Source organism: Manis pentadactyla, chromosome 8 (assembly GCF_030020395.1).
Source record: "Manis pentadactyla isolate mManPen7 chromosome 8, mManPen7.hap1, whole genome shotgun sequence".
Lineage (NCBI taxonomy): Eukaryota > Metazoa > Chordata > Mammalia > Pholidota > Manidae > Manis > Manis pentadactyla.
The window spans coordinates 107050166-107071200 of NC_080026.1; the positions used below are offsets into that span (position 1 = coordinate 107050166).

Genomic DNA, 21035 nt, shown 5'->3' on the forward strand with positions numbered 1-21035 from the left:
CTGTGAATGATTTTAAACACCAAGCAAAGGCATCGCAATTTTCCTCCGCGGGCAACGGGGAGCCCTCGAAGGCTCTGAGCAGGTGAGTGGCACGACCGGATTGGCTACTGTAATGGCGATCAACATTTTAATTTCTCCGGCGATCCCATGCGACCTCTGTCCGCCCCTTAGACCGGCTTAGCGGTAGGTGGTGGCGGAGCGCTTCCGCAACGCGGTCCCTGGGGTCAGGCCGGCCGGTTCACGGATGCTGCCCAGGCCGGGCTGGGGCCGCAGAGCTGCCGCCGCCGGGCGCTGCACCTGGACCCAGCCCGACCGCGGATTGGACGGCTCGGGTGACCCGGTTGTATCGCGAGATGAGATTGGCAGCGGCGGGGCCGCATGTGCCCCCGCGCTGGCTTTGTACGCGGAGCCGCCTGCCGGTCCTTTAACAATGGGCGGCGCGAGCGCACCGGCGCTGAGCCCGAGCTGAGGCCGGCGCTTCACGGCCGACTGTCCGCAGCATGAGCGGGGCTGGCGTCCCCCGCACATCGGCGGGGCTGGGGCTGTGAGGGCCGCGGTTCCGGGTAAGGGAGGCCGCTGTGGGGATCGGAAGGCCTGGGCTGGGCGCGGGGCACTGGACCCGCCCGGCCCGGCCTTTTGTTCGCCCTTCTGGAGCTGTGCGACCCTATACGCTCCTCCAGACTAGGAGGCGGCAGCCTGGGTGCGCGCCGGGCCGGGCCGCGGGGAGGCTCCCGGGTGGGCGGGAGCGCCCGACCGTCGGCAGCGGGTATCCAGAGGCGGGCAGCCTTTCGTCTCCGGGTTTCTCCGCGGGAGGTTTTCACCTCAGGGTGACTGATGTCAAGTCTCTCCGCTCCTCAGAGCCGGCGGGAGAATTCGAATTCTGGACGCGGGGAGCCCTCAGCCGGGCCTCCCCTTCCAGCTTTCCCGAGCACGCACCCCGGTCCGCGCCCTGGGGACTCGGCCCAAGTTAGGCCCCTTTTGACTGGCATGAGCCGGGCAGTTCTCAAAATTTTAAGCCAGCCTCTTCTGACCGGGTAGCGCGGCCTTAACGTGTGGCGTCAGGGAGCTGGCATGGATCGGTGCTGGCTTCAGGACAAGTCTGGTGACGATGAACAGCCCCCAGGGTGGCCTGAGGGCACAGCCCCCGGGGAGGAGGCGCGGAGTCGTGTGGAGGGAGCTGGCCGTGACCGCGCCCTGAATGTGTCTTACAGACTGAAGTTGCCGCGTTTGCCCCGGCGCGCCGCCCGGTCCCATGGAGCTGGAGGGTCAGTGGTGGCGGGGACAGCTGGCTGCGGATATTCATCAAGCGCTTCGGTACAAGGTAACCCAGAAGCCCGACTTTTTTCCATTCGGTGTTTTGTGCCAGTTAGTATGGCTCTGGGCCCCCCGCCCCTCCTGGAAGGCCCGTCAGTTTTTTTAACCACTGGTTTCCAGACCAGAAAAGGCGAGTTTGCTTATTTGCTCCAGTTCAATGACCTCTTGGCTTCTTCCCTGGGATGTATCAGAAGAACCTGCAACTTAAATGAGGCGGAGGGGCGTGGTAGTTGGAGTGGAAGATGTAAAGGGACATTCTGGTATTCTTGTTTCCAGGTTGAATATGGATGTGGTATTGTATTTGAAAAGATAACGTGCGCTTTTAATTTTTATTGGGCAGAGCAATACTTACATAGTTGCTGTTGCATTCAGCTGTTATGTCACATTTGTACATAACTCCCCAGACTTTCCATCAACTTGCTGTGAGACTTTGGACAAGCTACTTCATCTTCTGTTTCCCAGTTTCCTCATTTGTGAAATGAATAATAATAATCATAATAGAATGCGTCTTATGGGTGATTGTGAGGATTGAATGGGTTAATATTGTACGTGTGCTTACAACAGTGCTCGGCATATAGGAAGCACTGAAAAATTGGTAATTGTTACTTTGTCTACTCCTTAGACTACAAGATTCAGGCTGTTCACAAAGCCTCAAGGTAGGAGGAGTTAGCTGCTTTTTCCAGCTACTATCAAAGGCAGGAAGTAGACCTATACTTAATAGATGTTGGAGGGAAATACACTTCCCCCGCCCGATGCAAAGTCTCTGTGTTGTTGCTTTTAAGTAACAGTTTTACTCTATGTCACATTCTGTATGTCACATCTCAGCTCTGCCTCTTTTGATAAATCGGAGAGACCAGATCCAAAGTTATCTCTTGACTCATTTTGACCATAGAGAGCAAGCCTGTCATGCATTATGTATAGGAAATGAGAAAGAGGCAAAACAGCTGAGTCTTTAATAAAAAGGGTGCTGACTGTTAGAGTTGAGAGATCCTGCGATGATAAAGAACTTGTATCTGATAACCAGGTTAAATAGATTACAACACCTAATTCTGACTTAAAATGTTACAACTGTACCCTTTTCTAAGGTTTGAGTTTCTTAATCTACTTACTAATTCTGACATTTCAGTCTCTGAGACACACTAAATACAACTCAGCCCCCTAAGAGGTGGATTATACTACAGAAAAGTTTCAACTGTGGAATGGTTTCAGGAATGTTAAGGGAGTTGCAGGTTTTCCACTTTGAAAATTGTCCAGATTAATTTGGTTTTGGTTTTTTTTTTTTTTTTTGCATATGTCCTTTTAGTTTTAAATGTTCTTCTTTTCTAAATGACAGTTCTTTATCCCTCTAGTATGTGGTGAAATCAACTATTTGATGTTAATGTGGTACATTTATTTTTTCAATGACATAAAACTTAAAAGATTTTTCTTGGTGATTTCCATGGTTTTTGATTCTTATATTTTATGTAATTTTAATCCTGAGTGATTACCTGAGTTAATTTTGTCAGTTGAGATTGGAAGTGGATTTTTTTTCTCCCCCAGCAGATTTACTGAATGCTTTTGTGTATTAGGTTTTAGGGAGGATCCAAGGAATAGGACACAACCTTATATGAAAGTTGCTTATGAACTGTCAGAGGATGAGATAGGGCAGGGTCTGAAGGAATGCCACTGAAAGTTACCTTGGGACAACTGTGGCATGCTACCTTGGGTTGTCTTTATCTTTAAACGTTGTGTAAGCCACATTTGAACCATGGCTGTACTTTGTAAAGAACTTATTTTAATTATCTATACTTGAACCTTGTGAAACTGGAGAGAGACTGCTGGTTGTCTTACACTGGAGTCAAGGAAAGTTTAAAATGTTTCTTACAGAAAATATGTTAATTCCAGCTATTAATTAGGTGATTTAGTTGAACAGTCACAGCTTATTTATTTTTTCAACATATTTGAGTACCTTCAATGTACAAAGTGTGATGCCAGGTGTGAGTGGTAATAATGAATGAGACATGATCCCTGCCTTTATGGAGTCTAATCTCATAATTCAGAGCATCTGAATTTAGGTCTTTGGGTAGTTGCTATTTAGACACTGTGGAAGGTGCTCTAGGTTTAGGCCCAAAGTTTGTGGAGGAATAATTGGTGTGAATAGCATTGTATACATTAGGAGTAAAAATTAACAAATGGAAATCTCCTTCAACCCCAGTACCAGCTGTACTGTGTTTATAAAATATAATTACTCCCCCCACCCCCAAAAAAATCCCTACAAAGCAGCTGTCCTCTTATACCCTGTGTCTTCTTTCTTCTTATTGTTTTGCTATGTACCCTAGTGTCTTTGGGTGCTTGAGGAAGTATTTTCAGGAGCATTTGTGATAGATGGGGACAATGCTGGTTTTGTGAAAAATATGAAGGAAATTATCCCACAGAGTTGTACTTACACATGTCAGTATTCCTTCTGTGCCTTTATTCCCATCCTGGGAAGAGAATTAGTATTTGGGGTGGTGAGCTGACAAGGACTTGAGGCTGGAGATGGAGATGACATTTTCAGGTCTCTATGTGCTATGGGATCCTGAGAAGGGATTGGGAACAAGTTCAATTCTAGGGAATCAAGAATAGACAGAAAAAACTTGGAAGTTGAGAGATGCATAGGTTATTTTCTCATGCTTGTATAACTGCAGTACCTGGACAAAGAGAACCAATTTTGACAGCTACCTTGTTAGCATTTGTTCTTTACAATTTAAAACGATATAAAGAGACTTTATTAAACAGAATTAAAATCTAGTCATAGCTCTTGGGATTCTTGCCTTTGTTTTGTCTTCATTTAGTAAACTTAACATAGTTAAAAACAATATCCACCAGCGTTCTTCAGCTGTTTTCCCAGTGAGTCTTGAAGACCTTCTTTAATACCCCTTTACAGAAAGCCTACCCTGGCTTTGTTTTTCCCCAGTATCATAACCCCTGAGGTGGGTTGGATCTCCCTCCTCAGTTCAGTGTTCCTATGATACCCTGTGATTACTATATTCCAGTAATATTTGTCTTTTGGTTCACCTACTAGAGAGAGGCTTGAGACTTGTTTTCTAGCTTTTATCCCTGGGGTTAGCTGGGTGTCTGCTATAGGAGATGCTCAATAAATGCCCCATGATGACAGCAAAGAAAGGTGAACTTTGAGATTGTAACTCATTTACAATATCTACATGTACAAAGATCTACAGAAATAACAAAGGAGAAAAGCATAGGGGCTATGTGAGACATCAGCATGTTCCCTTTATTTAGAGAAATTAATTTTTTTTCTCTTCAAAGCCAGGCTAGCCTAAAAGCCACTGGTTTTTGTTTATTTATGCTTTCCTCACTTATACAAAAATTTTAAATGGCTCATTTGCCTATCCTATAAGTAACTCTTTTAAATATTTTTGAAAAATTTTAAGTGATACATGCATATGGTTTAAAAATTTGCAGATGGTATAAGGTTTAAAGTAAACTTTCCCCAACCTTCACCATTCCCTAATCCCCTAAGGTTACCACCATTAGTGTTTTTTTCCTGAAAAGTACCCATAAATTAGCAATCTGCAAATAATTTTTTTTGTTGATACAAGAGGTCATAATATATATTCACTGTTCCGTACTTTCACCCACCCCAACCTTACTCAGTTTAGCAAATCTTCCATATCGACATATATAGGTGTTCTGCCCTTTATTTTAATGTCCACACTGAATTGCTTTCCCAAAGTTATATAATCAGTTCCTTGTTGATGGATGTCAAGCTTTTTTTTTTCTTTTTAGTACACTTTTAATTTTGAGATAATTGTAGATTCACATGCAGTTGTAAGAAATCTTACAATGATTGAGAGAGACCCCCAATACCCTTTGCTAACATCTTGCAAAACTATAGCACAGTTATCACAACCGGGATGTTGACATTGTCCCACCCTCATTCCTCCCCTTAGCCCCTAGCAACTACTAATTTGTTCTTTGTTTCTATAATGTTATCATTCCAAGAATTTTATATAAGTGTAATTAGATAGTACGTGATCTTTTGGATTGGCTCTGTTCACTCATAATTCTCTGGAGATCAATCCAAGTTGTTGGACATCAAGCTTTTTTATTCCATTATTTTGTTATTAAAAACAGTGCTACCACGGACCTCCATATATATGTAGGGCAAATTCCTAGGCCTAGTATTGCTAGGCTAAAGGGTATCAGCAATCTACATTTAAAAAATTTTATATTACCCAATTGCCCTCCAAAAGGTTATATCAGTCATCAAATTGACCAATAATATATGGGAGTTCCTATTTCCACTCTTGATAGCATAAGCAAAAATTAGTAAGATGTAACATGGTAAGCAAAAACTGTATAATCCTTTAATTTCAAATGAGATAAGGCATCTTTTTATATGTCTTTGGCTTTATTTTATTTTTCCTCTGAACTGTCTGTTCATATTTGTAGCCTTTTTCTTATTGATAACTAAGAGTAAATAATAAGTTACTTCTATGTCCTATGTGTCAGAAACACTTAACTAAATTCATTTATTCTCCCCAATTTAAAATGCCATTGTTATCAAATAGGTTCTCCTATCCAAGAAAAAATACCATCTTTCCATGTATTCTATACTTCTTCAGAATTTTAGTGTTATCTTCATATAATGGGCACATATGAATTTATTTCTAGGTGTTTTAATTTTATAGTTACTATGTATGGAATCTTCTGTTTTCTAACCAGGTATTAGTATAGGGAAAAGCTATTGACTTATGTTAATTTTATAAATAATCATCTTACTGAATTGTTACCGTTTATTTTTTGTTGTTGATTTTCATGGGGTTTTTTGGGTATTTTAATTTAAGATGATAAATTATATCATCTTAAAAATAGCAATTTTGTTCCTGAAAATGACTTTTGATTCTTCTCTCCAATCATTAAACCTTTTCTTTCCCCTTTTCAATTTGGATTGGTTAGTATTCACAGAGTGTTAAATAATATTTTAATAGATGGCATTAGAATATGAATCCTTCTATTGTTTCACCTCCAAATAAGATGCTGGCTCTTACATTTGAGATCTTTTTACTTCCCTTCCTTCATCAAAGAAATGCACATCTCTTGTTATTTCTCCCAGCATCCCCTTTGTCCAGATGCTGTTTTGGCATCTGTCAAGATGATTTTGCATATTTATGTATGAATTTTTATTCTGACTTTTATTAATAGATTTCCTAATATTAAACCATCCTTGCATTCCCAGGATGTACTACAATTGATGATGTATTCTTTGGCTATGCTACTAAATTATACTGGCTAATGTTTTATCTAAAATTTTATATCTTACAAAGTTAGATTGATATGTAACTTCATTTTAGTGTGTGTGTGTGGTAAAATGTGCATAACATAAAATTTACCATTTTAACCATTTTAAGTATACAGTTCAGTGACGTTAGGTACGTTCACATTGTGCTGCCATCACCACTGTCTATCTTCAGAACTTTTTCATCTTTCCAAACTGAAACTTCATATCCATTAAATAATAACTCCTCATTCACCCTGCCCTCCAGCCACTAGGAATCATAATTCTAGGTGGTTTAAAAATAAGGAGAGAAGTTTGGTTTAAAATTTTAAATGCCATTCATTATCCTTCCACTCAACTTTTTTATTTTTGTGTTTCACTCAAGAAAAATGTTCCAGGCACTTAAAACACTAATATATTGGGGGTGGGGGGACTGCCTTTGCATTGTGGGGTTATTTCTCCTATAGGTTATGTTAGACTAAATGTTGTTTCTCTTGATTTAGGAGCTGAAGTTGCCTTCCTACAAAGGCCAGTCCCCACAACTGAGTCTTAGAAGGTATTTTGCTGACTTGATTGCCATTGTGAGTAATCGCTTCACACTCTGCCCTTCTGCCCGACATCTTGCTGTCTATTTGCTGGACTTGTTTATGGATCGGTATGACATCTCTATCCAGCAGCTGCATTTAGTTGCACTTTCCTGTCTGCTTCTGGCAAGTAAGTACAAATCAGATCTATATGACTGGAAATTTCTATTGTTTGTAATAAAATAAATTTCTCTAGAACTCAGGGAATTATCACCATGTTCTATTCATTCTAGTTTACTAGTGTCAGAAAGTTTGTGTTGAAAGTGCTTCTTGACACAGTAATTTTTAACCAGACATTAAAAAGTGGCTCTGGACTCTTTTAAAAACATACGTATTTTTAAGCCCTTCATCCTGAAGATTATGATACAGAGATGTCTAGGCCACTCCGGATGTTCTGACTCAGAATCTGCATCATGGAGCCTGGGTATTTAACTTTTTCAGAGTTCCTAAGGTGATTCTGATGTACCTTTCTGGTTGAGTACCATTGTCTTAAAACAGTGGCTCTCAACCAGGAGCAGTTTTGCCTCAAAGGGATACTTAACAACATTTGGAGACAGTTTTGGTTGTCGTCACAACCTCGGAGGATGTTACTAGCATCTAGTGAGTAGAGCCCTGGGGTGTTGCCAGATATCTACAATGCACAGGATAGAAGTCCCTCTACTCCCCAAAAAACTGACTGGTCCAAAATGTTAGTGGAGCTGAGGTTGAAAAGCTCTGTCTGAAAGGGACCACACCTTTGTATTGTTAAAATACCTTCTAATGACTACATAATGAGTTGGCTTAATGAACTGAAGGTTGATATGCAAATACTACAGATGTGAAAACCTTTGCTTAGGCAGTAGGTTTAACTATGTAGTAGGCTGCAAGGTAGAATCTGATATATTAGTTAACACAGTGCAGAATGTACTGTTGGGCCCTTTGGGTGCCTTTCTCTTAACTCATTTCACTGTGTGTGTTAGTACCCTAATTAAAGAGAAAGTGAGTAAAGGAATTGGAATTGAGTTTTTCTTTTAATAATATGAAACAGTTATATTTGATATTGAAGTGAAACCCTTAGTTTTTATATTATTCATGTCATTACAACAGAAATTTAAGCCATTTTCAAAGTAGTATATAGAAATAGCTATTGCCTTTACCTCTGACCCCCACTTGAGGGTTTGGAGTTCAGTGTGGCTGCTGTCTATGGAACTTTCCCCCTACACTTCGCTACCAGAGTTCTTTCTAAAACACCTTTTTGTTCTTTGACTGCAGAGAAACTTAAAACCAAATGCAGGTATGTAGTGGTATCATTTCTGGTTCTAATCTCTTCTCAGGTTTTCTTTTCCTACCCCTATTCTTTCTTTGATCTGATGACCTCAACAACTTACTTTGTATCCTTGAAGGTCTTTTTGTAACATACTTCAAATCCTTTGTGGACCAGGCTGAATATATATAAACACAGCCCCAGCAGTGAATCCCACTACCTGTGGGTTAAGGTAGAAACTCCTAATGTAACATTGAGAACCTTGCATCTGAACCCAGCCTCCTTCTCAATCTCATCTTCCAACTTTATCCCCACACACCTGCAGCTAAATTCTTACCTGAATGCCATTTTCTGAAAATCTACATTTCTCCTTTAATCTGTTGTCCTCTAAGATCCACACATCCTCTGCTTCTCTCCCCCTGACCCAGAAAGCCAGAGAGGTAATGCTTGTACATTTGTAATTAACCCTTAATTTAACCTTTAATTAAGGTTTCGCCCTCATAAGCAATCACATGTACTATTCCATGTGTTTCATCACTGGCTACAAAGCCCTTTATGGTTTAATAGTTTGCAGAAGATTGAAAAGCCCATTCTTGAAACATCAGATGTGTGAGAATCCACAAATGGAATGACTTCTTGTTACCCTACAGAATGTTAACTTATAGGATCAGTTTATAGCAAGAAACACTGGAAATCAGATATGTAAGGTTATTTTAAAAACTTGGAATCATTAATAAAAAGTAATCTTTTGCCTGCTATGGCCATCACTCTTTTTGCCACTATCAGGCCTTACTTGCTCAATGCCTGAAAGTGTAGTTTGGGCCAGTAGGAGACTCCTCCTGATGGACTCCGAAATTATGAGTGATGCATAGTCAATTCATAGACTCATCTTTGTGACTAAAGTTTACTTACTAGTAACTTAATGAATTAGGGGTTACTAAACTAGATACTTGTAAACTACATGTTAACTGGGGAAATTCCCTGAGGGTTCTAGTTGAATAATCTAATAAGAATGCTGGCCACCACACAGTGCTTGGTATTTGTGCCAAGTTCCTGCAGTTTCCATAGTTTGGGGAAAGGATTCTTTATTTGTGCACCATCTTAGGTTAGTTGGAATGGAATTTCAGTTGTTCTTGTTTTTAAATTACCATGGTTAGTTTAAGCTCATGATCAATTTATTTTACTGAAGATTATTTGATCCAATCTGTATGGTAATCTGTAGTTATTTTTGGCTCATTTTCCAGGAACTAGGCTTTAGGATTTGTATTTGCTGTGGTTCAGATATGAACTGTTTATCGCCTATTATTGAAATAGTCGGATGCCTCCCCCCTTTGTTATGCTTACACCCCCTGACTCCTCATTCCCTGAGAGAGAAGCATTGCTTTTCCACTGTTCCTTTTCCACTCTAGGATGGGAAAGTGTGAGATAGGTATTCCCCCCCCGGGTCTCAGTCCCTCCAAGTAGGCACTGGTCCAAAGAGTTCAAGCTGTCAGCTCTGTGCTAGGATAAGGAATCAGAGAAGCTGGCCATTAGTGGCCAGCCACAATCTTTCCTCCCTCCATCTGTAACTTTACTACAGCAGCATTACTGAGGATACTTCTAAACTGGTAGCCTGTTTTCAATACCTGATGTTTATTTTAAATTTAAGAAGTGCATTCTGGTGTTTCTTACGTATGTTCTTATGTTTGGATATCAGTGGTAGCTCTTTGATTAGTTATCATGAATTGTATTCAAATAATGCTTCTCTCCTCACAGAATGATTAAACTCTGTACATTCCTGTCCCCCAGCTGCTCCCTGCTTTGGAATGGGCAGCCTGTTATATGAAAGTGAACAACAGACTACAGCTGAGAGGAATGGGTGACAGTTTTATTCTAGTTACTAATATGTTGGGTGGCTTTGGATGATTTGACCACATAAAAAGCACACCTTGTATATCAAGGTACTAATGTGTATCCAGCTGCCTGAGTATCTACACAGTTAAAGGCAGGGAGAAAGGGCCTACAGATTATCTCTGATGGGGAGAGTGATGTGTAGTGTTTCAGAGCAGGGATTATAGTGATGGATTGCCTATGTTTGAATCTCTTGTCAGCAGTATGATTTTCAACAACTCTAGAGTCTCAGGTTACTTCTCTATACAATGAAAAAAATATTTATACTTACAAATTTGTGAGGATCAAGTTGGAGTAATAGGTCTAAAAGCACATAGAAAATAGAACCATAAAAGTTAGTGTCATAATGATTAGTTCCTTCATAAGCTGTTCCGTACTCTTTAGTTTGGCTTCCTAGCCCTAAGGTTTTGGCTCATTCCAGAAAAAAATGATTTGTCCTGGAAAATTCTCAAATTCCAACTCTTTGACATGCTCCCCTTGGTTTCTTGTGATCATCATTGAACTTGTGGAGAATATGGAAGCATTCTTGGAGATGAATCTTCTGATAATTTGTTCATGGTCTTGTGTAACAAAGAAATGATCTTGGAGTCAAGGTGAAACCAAAAGTGAGATTATTGGCTTTCAGTAGTACACATTTTTGACAAGTGCTTGTTTCTCCTTGCTTATCAATACTGGGTTGACAAAGCTTTTTATGACATTGATAGGTGAAAAATCGTATCTCACAGTTGATTTGATTTACATCTCAATTTTTATTGAGACTAAAACTTTTTTTTCCTATAAATTGCCTCTTCCTGTTTCTTACCCATTTTTCTTTTAGATTGCTAGTCTTACAAATTTGAGATAATTCTTAGCATGTATTAAGGATGACCTTTTTCCTACTTAGTAATAAAAGAAGAAACTGGGTCAGCAGAACTCACAGTGACATCCTATCCTACCACCACATGCCTGCTATTCACCGTGAGCTTTGAAAGTGCTTGTTTGTTGAATACTTCCTATAAAGGAAAGACAACCTGATGCTTTGTTTCTGTGGCCTCCAGTTCTTTATTTTGGGGGAAGCAGATGTGAATTTCCTATGCTCTTATTTCCTGTTTGGGACCTTTATCAATATAATCACACAGTTTCTGGCATTTCCTTTCAGTTGAAGAAACCTGATCTTTGTGATCTGTATATGGTATTGTGAATAAGTAGATTTAAACCCATGCACATAGTATTCACAACAAAAACTAGGGATATGAATGCAGGTACTCATTGACACTATCACACATTTTGAAATCTTTTAATATCCAGGTATCTGAGTATTTATATCATTATATATAATTAAAAGGTTCCAGAAAACTTAAACCTGAATTAAAACCCAAGTATGGTTATTTACACAGTATGCAGGTTATTAACTTTGCAAATCTAGATGCAAAGGCATTTTCATACTGTAGTAGCCAAGTATTTTATAAATATAGAAACCCCATAGATGCTTAATAATGTAGAAGTCAGTCTTTTCTGGTAGTTGCTGGTCCCATATAATCTGGTGCAGTACTTTGGTCTAGAAATAAAGATTTGGGAATTCAAACGCAAGTCTTCCTTTTCACTTCCATTGATTTGACCCTAAATGAATTGGTTAATTTGACTCTAAATTAATTGGCCAATCTTGCTGTATTGGTTGCTTGAGCTGTGAAACTGGACATATACAGTTGTTTTCTATGTTGAAAGTTTCAAGGAGGTAATAGGAAACATTCTTGATTCTTGAGTTAAACAGTGAATTACGGCATATTAATTTCTTCAGAGGAACCTCAAGCATGATACAAATAAATCCAACTTCTACAATATTCCTTTGATGTATACTGCCAGTATTACCCATGCTGCACAGGTGGCAGGGCACTTTGAAAGTCTTAATGATTCTGTCAGAGGTATTGAACTAAATTCCTAGGTCATTCTCTTTCTGAAGAATTCCACTCCTGTTATACTGAGAACAGTGGGTTCCTCTCCTATATCTTTATGTAGTAATGGTACTAGATGACTGTGTCATGAAGACCACTTTGGTGCTTTCAGCTGTACTGCAAATAAGCTATTGGCAAAACTTGTGAAATTTAGCTTTATGTGATTTGAAATGGGAAGGGCTATCTGGATTCTTGAAAAGTCTGAATCATGTAAGATTTTTAGATCTCCTTTCTGCAGCAATGTTTAAGAGTGGCTTAGATCTAAAGAAGTACAAAATTTCTGAAGCATGAAAGAAATTCTAAGCTTCTTCGGGCTTAACCTCTTCTTAAAGTCATGAGCATAGAATCTCCTGGCATAGGAGACAAAACCTTCTGCCCCAGATCCTCATCCCGAGGGTAGTTAGAAACCCAGTTCCTCATCCTGAAGGTAGTCAGAAAAGACCAAGGGAGGGAGTCAGCAGCCTTTTTTTCCCCAGCCCTAGAGCAGGTCAGCTTAAATAAACCCCACTGAACATCTGGGCTGAGTGAACTTGACCAGTACCACTTGTTGTAGCAACTTCGGTGTGTGGTGTAAACCCACCTCTTCTGGCAGAGAAAACTCACCTGGTTTCTACTGCTTTGGTAGTCTTTCTAGCTCTTCTCCAAAAAATGGTTTTAAGTGGATAATATAATAAGATTTCCAAGGAAACCATAGAGAGTTGACAGTTGAAGAATGTAGGTTTGAACTACTTAGGTCCACTTATATGCAGATTTCTTTCAATAAATATGTTAGAAAAATTTTTTGGAGATGTGCAAAATTATGAAAAACCATTTTCTATAGTGTATTTTATTGTAATATACATAACATGTTAGTCAACCATTTATGTTATCAGTAAGGCTTCCAGGCAACAGTAAGCTATTATTGGTTAAGTTTTGGGGAAGTCAAAAGTTATACATGGATTTTTGACTCTGGGTTGGCATCCCTAACCCTCACATTGTTCAATGGTCAGCTGTATAGTTATCAAAATAGTAAAATAAAAATTTTGTATACAGTAATTTATAACATATTCTAACAACTGTATTTTTAAACAAGTATAAATGGAAAAACTATTGTGAGAAATCTGTAACTGCAATATAATATGACTGTTTTAAATCTTAATGTAAAATAAAACATTAATACTAGAAGGTAGAAGGCTTTAGTTATAATTTCCCTTTTTCTGTGGACCACCATGGAACAAAAACCCAAAGAGATTTAAAGGCAACTCTTTGGTTCTATTGCTCCATGTGGAAAATAAAATCGTAATTGAACGTTTGAATTTTCTCCATCCATAAGTCTAGAAATCCTGAAAATGAATGACCTATATATAGTAAAATGCTTGCTTGGAAGTTAAAGTGTAAGATGGTACATAATCTATAGAAAAATTATTCTGGGGCTGGAAAGGGACTTTTTTTCGCCAGTCATACATACAGATGAGTGTTTCCTGAAAAGAAGTTAATGCCTTTGAATGATGAAGTTCATCCATCAGATCATCTACTATTCTGTTTTAAGTAAGGAGATACAAAAGTGAATATAAAGTTTTTCCCCTCTTTTTTTATAACAGACTTAGCTAGGTTTTTGTTTTAAATTCAGAAAAGGAGAGAGGTTTTTTGGTGGATTGAGAATGCTTGTTAGATATTCACCCAGTTTTTCCCCCCACTTTCTTTCTCTGGCATTGACAAAAATATGCCAACATAGAACACTTAAAACTTAAGCTATGTTTGATTTCAGATAACTCTAGACATTAAATTCTTTAAACTTCTATTCCAAAATAAAATCATTTTCTTCTACCAACAACCAGCTTCCCCCAAAAAGAGATTTCCTAAAAGGATCAGCTGGTGAGATTTGAGAGCGTTGTCTTCTCATTGGCACATATGACTATTTTCATTACACAACAGGACGTAGATCAAAACACATGTCCCATTTTTTTAGGAGAGGGTGATGGGTGGTGGACGGAAGCACTGGGAGAGAAAAACATGCAAATGGGACAGCCCCCTAGTTCTGGCACAACTGTATCTGCCCAAGGCAGGGGAAGTAATGTCTTTGGATCTAGATATTTGCAGTAAGGCAGCACATCCCATTTAAGTGACTAGACCTGATAATCACTTGCCTAATATTTTCTCTCTCCCCCCACCGACTTTCCTTAAAAGGTAAATTTGAAGAAAAAGAAGATAGTGTGCCTAAGCTGGAGCAGCTCAACAGCCTGGGTTGTATGACTAATATGAATCTAGTATTAACAAAACAAAATTTGCTACATATGGAACTATTATTATTAGAAACCTTTCAGTGGAACCTCTGCCTTCCAACAGCTGCCCATTTCATTGAGTATTATCTCTCTGAAGCAGTCCACGAAACAGATCTTCATGATGGTTGGCCAATGATTTGCTTGGAAAAAACTAAACTTTATATGGCCAAGTATGCAGATTACTTCCTGGAAGTATCTTTGCAAGGTGAGTGGCTGTGGATGCCAGTAAGTGACTTGTGGGCTTGTGACTTTGTATTCTGTTGCTTAAGTTCATTTTTGATGTCTCCACAGATTATGCCTTTCTAAATTATGCACCTTCTTTAGTAGCTGCTGCATGTGTGGCTTCTTCAAGGATTATACTTCGTCTTTCTCCGACATGGCCTACAAGACTGCATCGTCTTACTGCTTACTCCTGGGATTTCTTAGTGCAGTGCATAGAACGGCTATTGATGTAAGCCTCTTTGTTCCTGTGTTTGTAATTTCTCATTAATATTTTTCTTCATGTATAACCAGCCCTAAAAACAGTTTCTCAAAAGCACAGAACTCTTAGGATATTTGCTCTGACAGCTGCTTGCTGCCATAAGCAAGCTGCTGTATGAGCAGTACTGGGTAGAAGGGAGCCCATTTTGGCTATCTGCTTAAGAGGTTGTCGTTGCCGGTATGATTCTGGGTACATGATAGGAAAGGAGCTGCTCTTGTGTAAGCCTAGAACTCTTGAGATCAGTCCAAGCAAATCTTTCTCCATTTTCCATTTCTGCATCTTTGAATTGTGGGACTACCAGGATGTCACCAAAGTAGCAGCCAAATTTAAGTGCTTATTACTCTCAAGCTGGAAATAGCCTTCAAAGCTACCAGCAGCCAGTTTCCAAGGTTTGTACCAAGGGAGGGAGCTTTTAGAATGATAATAGTGAGATCTCACTGTTGGTGAAATTACGCTTGCAATCACTGTACAACTAGGCAGTGGGGCAGTCCATGGAGTCAGCTGTTAAAGAGTTGGGGGTGGTATATGACTTCCTTGTAAATTCTCCTCAAGTAACATAATTAACAGTGTCCTTTCTCTGCGTGTTGCAGCGCTCATGATAATGATGTGAAAGAAGCAAACAAACAGAGAGGACAGGCAGGACCTCAGCCAGCACAGCTAAGTGTCTTCCAGCCACCCTCCCAGCCCTTGCGGCCAGTTCATGGGCAGCAGCCTCAGTATCTCCATCAGACTCATCAGACCGCACTGCAGTATCGCCATCCTATGTCAGAACAACCGGGCTGTCAGCAGATTGTGTCTACCACACACACCTCATCTTACACACTACAGACATGTCCTGCTGGCTTCCAAACTAGTGTTCAGGGCCTGGGGCATGTGCAGACTGGTGTTGGGATGTCACTGGCAATCCCAGTAGAAGTTAAACCCTGTCTGAATGTTTCTTATAACCGGAGTTACCAGATAAATGAACATTACCCTTGTATTACTCCATGCTTTGAAAGGTGATTTTATGTGAAGGTAATACCTGACCCAGACTGTTTTGTGACTTGAAGCTCTGGGGGCTCTTTGTACATGACTCTTTAAAAGAAAAGGGATTCAAGTTGCTTCAGAAATCAACAGCAAGAAGACTGAATATCCCTTTCAATTCACTGTGAGTACCTGGGAAGACTGAGAAAACTCCGCAAATACTTTTAACAGTATGTATGTCAAATCCTGTTAAGACAAATTCCTCTATAACAAAAATGTTCCAGCCCTGGCTGATGGTCCAAATATTTCAAAAAAATATTTCAAAAATATTCAATACAACAGGAAATTTGGACAGACTCCAATTTTCCATTTTGAGATTTGACCTGTGGTAGGCTTTTGGCCTAATGTTGGCTTCTGTGTTAGAGACTAATGTTTATCTGTGGACTTGCCAAATATTCTTTTTATGAAGGAAAATTACAGTATTAATTTTTGAAGAGGTCCTTTTTTAATTCTGCAGTTTTGAGTTACATTTTTGATCTACAAATGAATTTTTGACTAAGTTTAAACTCATGAATTCATAGCTATACTATGCCAATCTGCTCAGTAAAAAAAAAAAAATTAGGTAATTCTTCATAACTTTTTATCACAGACAGTATGGGTATCTGGATTTATGTACTAAGATTAAGAGTGGAGTAGATTCCTTACAGTAAAATCATGGTCAAATTTTTGTTGTTTTTTTCTGCTAAGTGATCAACCTCAGATCTTTAGAATTAAAACACATTTAACTCAGGGAATTTGTACTACTTGGAAACACTTAACTGTAATGCAACATGTTTTGGGAATGTTGTAGTATGAACTACCTTTATAACATAGGTTACATACTCCTGCTAGGATATGTTTTCAAATGAGAACATAATAGTAGCTTAGAATGAATGAAGAGGTGGTTCCTGTCATTCATAATACATATAGAGGCTTTGCATTTCTCAGTGCAATCAATGATTTATACTCAGATTTGATATTACTTTAAAAAAAGTTTTTCCAAGGAAAGGCATGATTGTAAAATGTCAGTACTACAATAAAGTCCCATAGATTTATTTTGAAGTGGAATGTGGCCAGGGTAGTTCTCAGGTTGTTCTAGAGCAGCACTTCTTTATGTGGAAAACAGGTTTTATAAGCAGCTTTGAATCCACCTAGTCATTGTGAACTGGCAAAAGTACTGATTACTAAATTTCAGTAGCCACTTTCATTAGATTGGCCCCAGAACTGCCATGGGACATTTTACTGACTGGTACTGAGAGAAGACAGCAATAATAAGTTGTTAGCAAGGGCAGTTTTGGGGTAAAGAATTTGGAGGGAATAAACTTAAAAAGGAAAAGGAAGAAATCCTAACTGAAACTGTATACATTGTGCTCTTATCTGTGGGAGAAGAGAGATTTGGTGGAGGGAAGCTTTCTGATTTAAAAATTACTAAGGTGTGTCGTTTTGTGTTTTTTTTAATATAGCACTTGAGTTAGAAGGGAAACTGCATGGCAGGTATGTGACTGCCACAATATGCATTGAAGACAAACTTACAAAGACGTGGGTATGCAGCAGGAGTCTTCAGTAATCAAGCCAATGGCTTTTGTTGGTAAGGGAAGGGCCTCAACACAGTAATGGACTGATCCAGATGGCTCCAGTGGATGAATGTGGGTGGATAGCTTCTGCCAGCATGAATTCTTTAAGAGAATGTCCTTTCTTTAAAAGAAGGTAACTTTTATAAATAGAGTACATAGGGCATGATGTGGACTTATTAGTCTGGTAGATAAAACAAAAAACCACTCAGGTAAGAACACTCAGTCATGGCAGTTTTCAAGCATGAAAATTGTTTTCTGAAAGTACCACTTTTCCTCTTACAGAAGGCTGCGAATTGGATTTTGGTATTTCTCATCTCAAGAGAACTTGAATTATTTGGGGGAAGTGGGTTCAAAAGAGAATAATATATCTTTCACATTCAGAACCCAGCATCTAGAGTCCAATTTTCAGTATTTTAACTACCTCAGTAATACTATGAATGTAAGATACTGGGATAGAGATCCCAACTTGAAACAACAACTGGTGCCTATGGTAATTTAATGTCTCGTCAAATGCTTTTATTGATTGGTCTAAATGTCATTCTTGTTATAGAATATGCCTTTTAAAAACACTTCTACTAACGCTTTCCCAGTTTATATTTTAAAAAACTAAAGAACACTGGATTAATTTGGGGGGGTAGAATAAAATAATTAATTGGTTACTATTGCTGCCTACCCAAGGTGGGGTGGTTGGACAACCCAGAACTATTTTTTAAAACATTATATTTCAGTATAAATACAACTCACAACTGCTAGCTTTGGGGGGTGGGGGGGAGTTGTGTGGGTTTTGTTTTGTTTTAATTTATTGATTAGTCTTTAGGTCTTTTTTTTTTTTTTTTTTGAGATTACTGGACCATCATTAAATGTATACTGTGAAGAGATTAATATGTATAAAGGGCTTTACCAAAGTCCACTAAATAAACACTACGCAAGTACAGACTGCAAACCAAATGTATGTGTTATAACATTAATTGCAAATAGCGAGTATGGTGCTAAAGTCTACACCAATGGAATTAGATGAGTGCTATGCACTTAATTTTAAAATAAAACTAGTTTTCAGTAAAATGGTTTTGGTGTTCTGTTTTAAATATAAATTTGATGTGTACTTGCAGCTTCATTGAACTATGTCATTGTTAAGTCAGACTTGGATCATAATTACACTTTACTTAAAGAACCAGCCAGATGTAGAATATAATCATAGTGGTGGCAAATATTTGTCCATTCATTATGTATTAAATACTAAGCATCACAGCCCAAAAAATTATGTTGGACACAGCTTTTAGCCTTTGAGCTTAAAAATCAGTTGTCATTATGTTAGCAGTTGCAGCTTCTAATTTATTAAACAACATGAGCTTCAGAAAATTTGAATGCTGATCTCAAAAGTAGAGACACAAAATAATCAAGGGTATTAGAGGGAAATGGTGAACAATAAGTGACAATGGTCTGTTCACTCAAGTATAAATATAATTCATTTAATTCAGCTTAAAACTCAGAATTGTTCTATAGGATTAAATTTTAACAAGTTTGTACTTGTGGGTTAGGAATTTAAACCCCTAAGAAGTTATTTTTTAGATAGTTCTGTATATTGTCCCTTGCTGCAGCACAGTGCCAAGGGTTAGCAACTGCCCTCAAGAGTCAGTTAATATACAATGTTTATTAAGGCTGAATTTAAAGAAAAAGAACAAGCATTGCAAAGGGCAGGTGGCTTTCCACTAAGGCAATTCTGAACCCCATGTTAACAAGTTTATGTTCACCAACAACTGTCCTCCTCAAGCACATGGTGAAAAACAATCTCCCTAGCCTCAAACAGCTTACATTTAGCTTGATGTGACTAGCACACTTGAAGCAATTAGAATCGTATGGTCTAGATTATATCTTGGTTTAGGGATTACTCAACAAGCATTTAAAAATCCCTTAGATTCAAACAAACAAACCAGTGAGCTGAAAGCAAGAGCAGGCTCTGGCTTCCCTATGGAAAGGGTACCTACTGCTACACGACTGCCATTTTTTTTTGGAGCAGTTTTGGGCTCACAGCAAAACTGAAAGGAAAATAGAAATTTCCCATGTACCCCCTGCCCCTTCACATGAATTCTCCTCCATTGTCAGCATATGCCATATGCCACTCTGTACATTAACAAATGTACAGAGTGGTAAATTTGTTAAAATTGATGAATCTACATTGACACATAATCACCCAAAGTCAATAGTTTATAATTCACTCTTTCTGTTCATAATATTTAGACAAATGCTTAATGGCATGTATCCATTTAAGTGGATACTGAGTATTTTCACTGTTAAACATCCTCTGTACCCACCCCCATTCATTTCTCCCCATGCTATCCCTGCCACCTCTGCCTCTTCCCTGACCCCACAACTGCTGATCTTTCTATTGTCTCCATAGTATTGCCTTTTACAAAATGTCATATGGTTGGGATCATGCAGTATGTAACCTTTTCATATTGGCTTCTTTCACTTAATACATATTTAAGATCCCTTCATGCTTTTTCATGATTTGATAGCTCTTTTTAGCACTAATAATACTCCATTATCTGGGTGGACCACGTTTATTTATCCATTCATCTGCTAAAAGATATCTTGGTTGCTTCCAAGTTTCAGTGATTATGAACAAAGCTGCTGTAAACATCTGTGTGCAAGTTTTATTATGAACAAAGGTTTCAGCTCCTTTGGGTAAATACAGAGTGTGACTGCTAGATTATAGGGCTAAGAATGTTTAGTTTTGCAAGAAAGTTTCTTCCGAAGTGGCAATCATTTTGCATTCCCACCACTAATGAATGAGGATTCCTGTTCCTCTACATCCTCACCAGCATTCGATGTTGTCAGTGTTCCAGATTTTGGCCAATCTAATAGATGTGTAGTAGTACCTCATTGCTTTAATTGGTATTTCCTTGATATACATAGCAACTTTTCACATATTTATTTGCCATCTGTATATCCTCTTTGGTGAGGTGTTTCTTAAGGTCTATAGTAGCCCTTTTTTTGAATCAGGTTGTTTCTTGTGGGGTTTTAAGAGTTCTTTGTATACTTTATTACATGTTTCTTTTGCAAATAACTTCTCCCATTCTGTGGCTTGTGTTCTCATTTTCTTGACATTGTCTTTCACAGAGCACAAATTTTTAATTTTAATGAAGTGCCCCATATCAATCTATCATTACTTATAGAAGGAAATTACAGATCGAAAGTTTGGCTAAATAAGGCTAAATAATAAGGCTACTATACTATCAGGGTATTACAAAGGTAGCTATGGGAACAAAAATGCAAACCTTCCTATCAAAAGAAATACAGAAAACAAAGCAAGCAGTCTATATAGTAAAATACTTTTAAAAGGTTTGACTACAGAAAAAAAAACCAAGGCCAAGCATTTCAAATCAATGTAAATGGTCTAAATGCAGCTATTAAGAGAAAAAGAATTTCAGACTGAATCACAAAGCAAAACTCAAACTCATGGTACTTAAAAGGCCTACAACAAAAAATGATTCA

At 38.6% G+C, this 21035-nt stretch overlaps 1 protein-coding gene across 2 annotated transcripts; it reads left to right on the plus strand.

Moving 5' to 3' along the window:
- Nucleotides 1-382: 382 nt before the first annotated feature.
- CCNJ (cyclin J) lies at nt 383-18602 on the plus strand. 2 transcript variants are annotated; one of them, XM_057506167.1, is made up of 6 exons: nt 383-563; nt 1212-1321; nt 7078-7288; nt 14389-14688; nt 14811-14934; nt 15555-18602. In XM_057506167.1, exons 2-6 carry the CDS (start codon nt 1253-1255, stop codon nt 15964-15966), a joined length of 1116 nt encoding a protein of 371 aa, XP_057362150.1. In that variant the 5' UTR covers nt 383-563; nt 1212-1252; the 3' UTR covers nt 15967-18602. The 2 variants fall into 2 exon arrangements, with proteins under 2 accessions (XP_057362150.1, XP_036742396.2); XM_036886501.2 differs by having other exon boundaries at nt 387-563; nt 14775-14934.
- The last annotated feature ends 2433 nt before the right edge of the window (nt 18603-21035 follow it).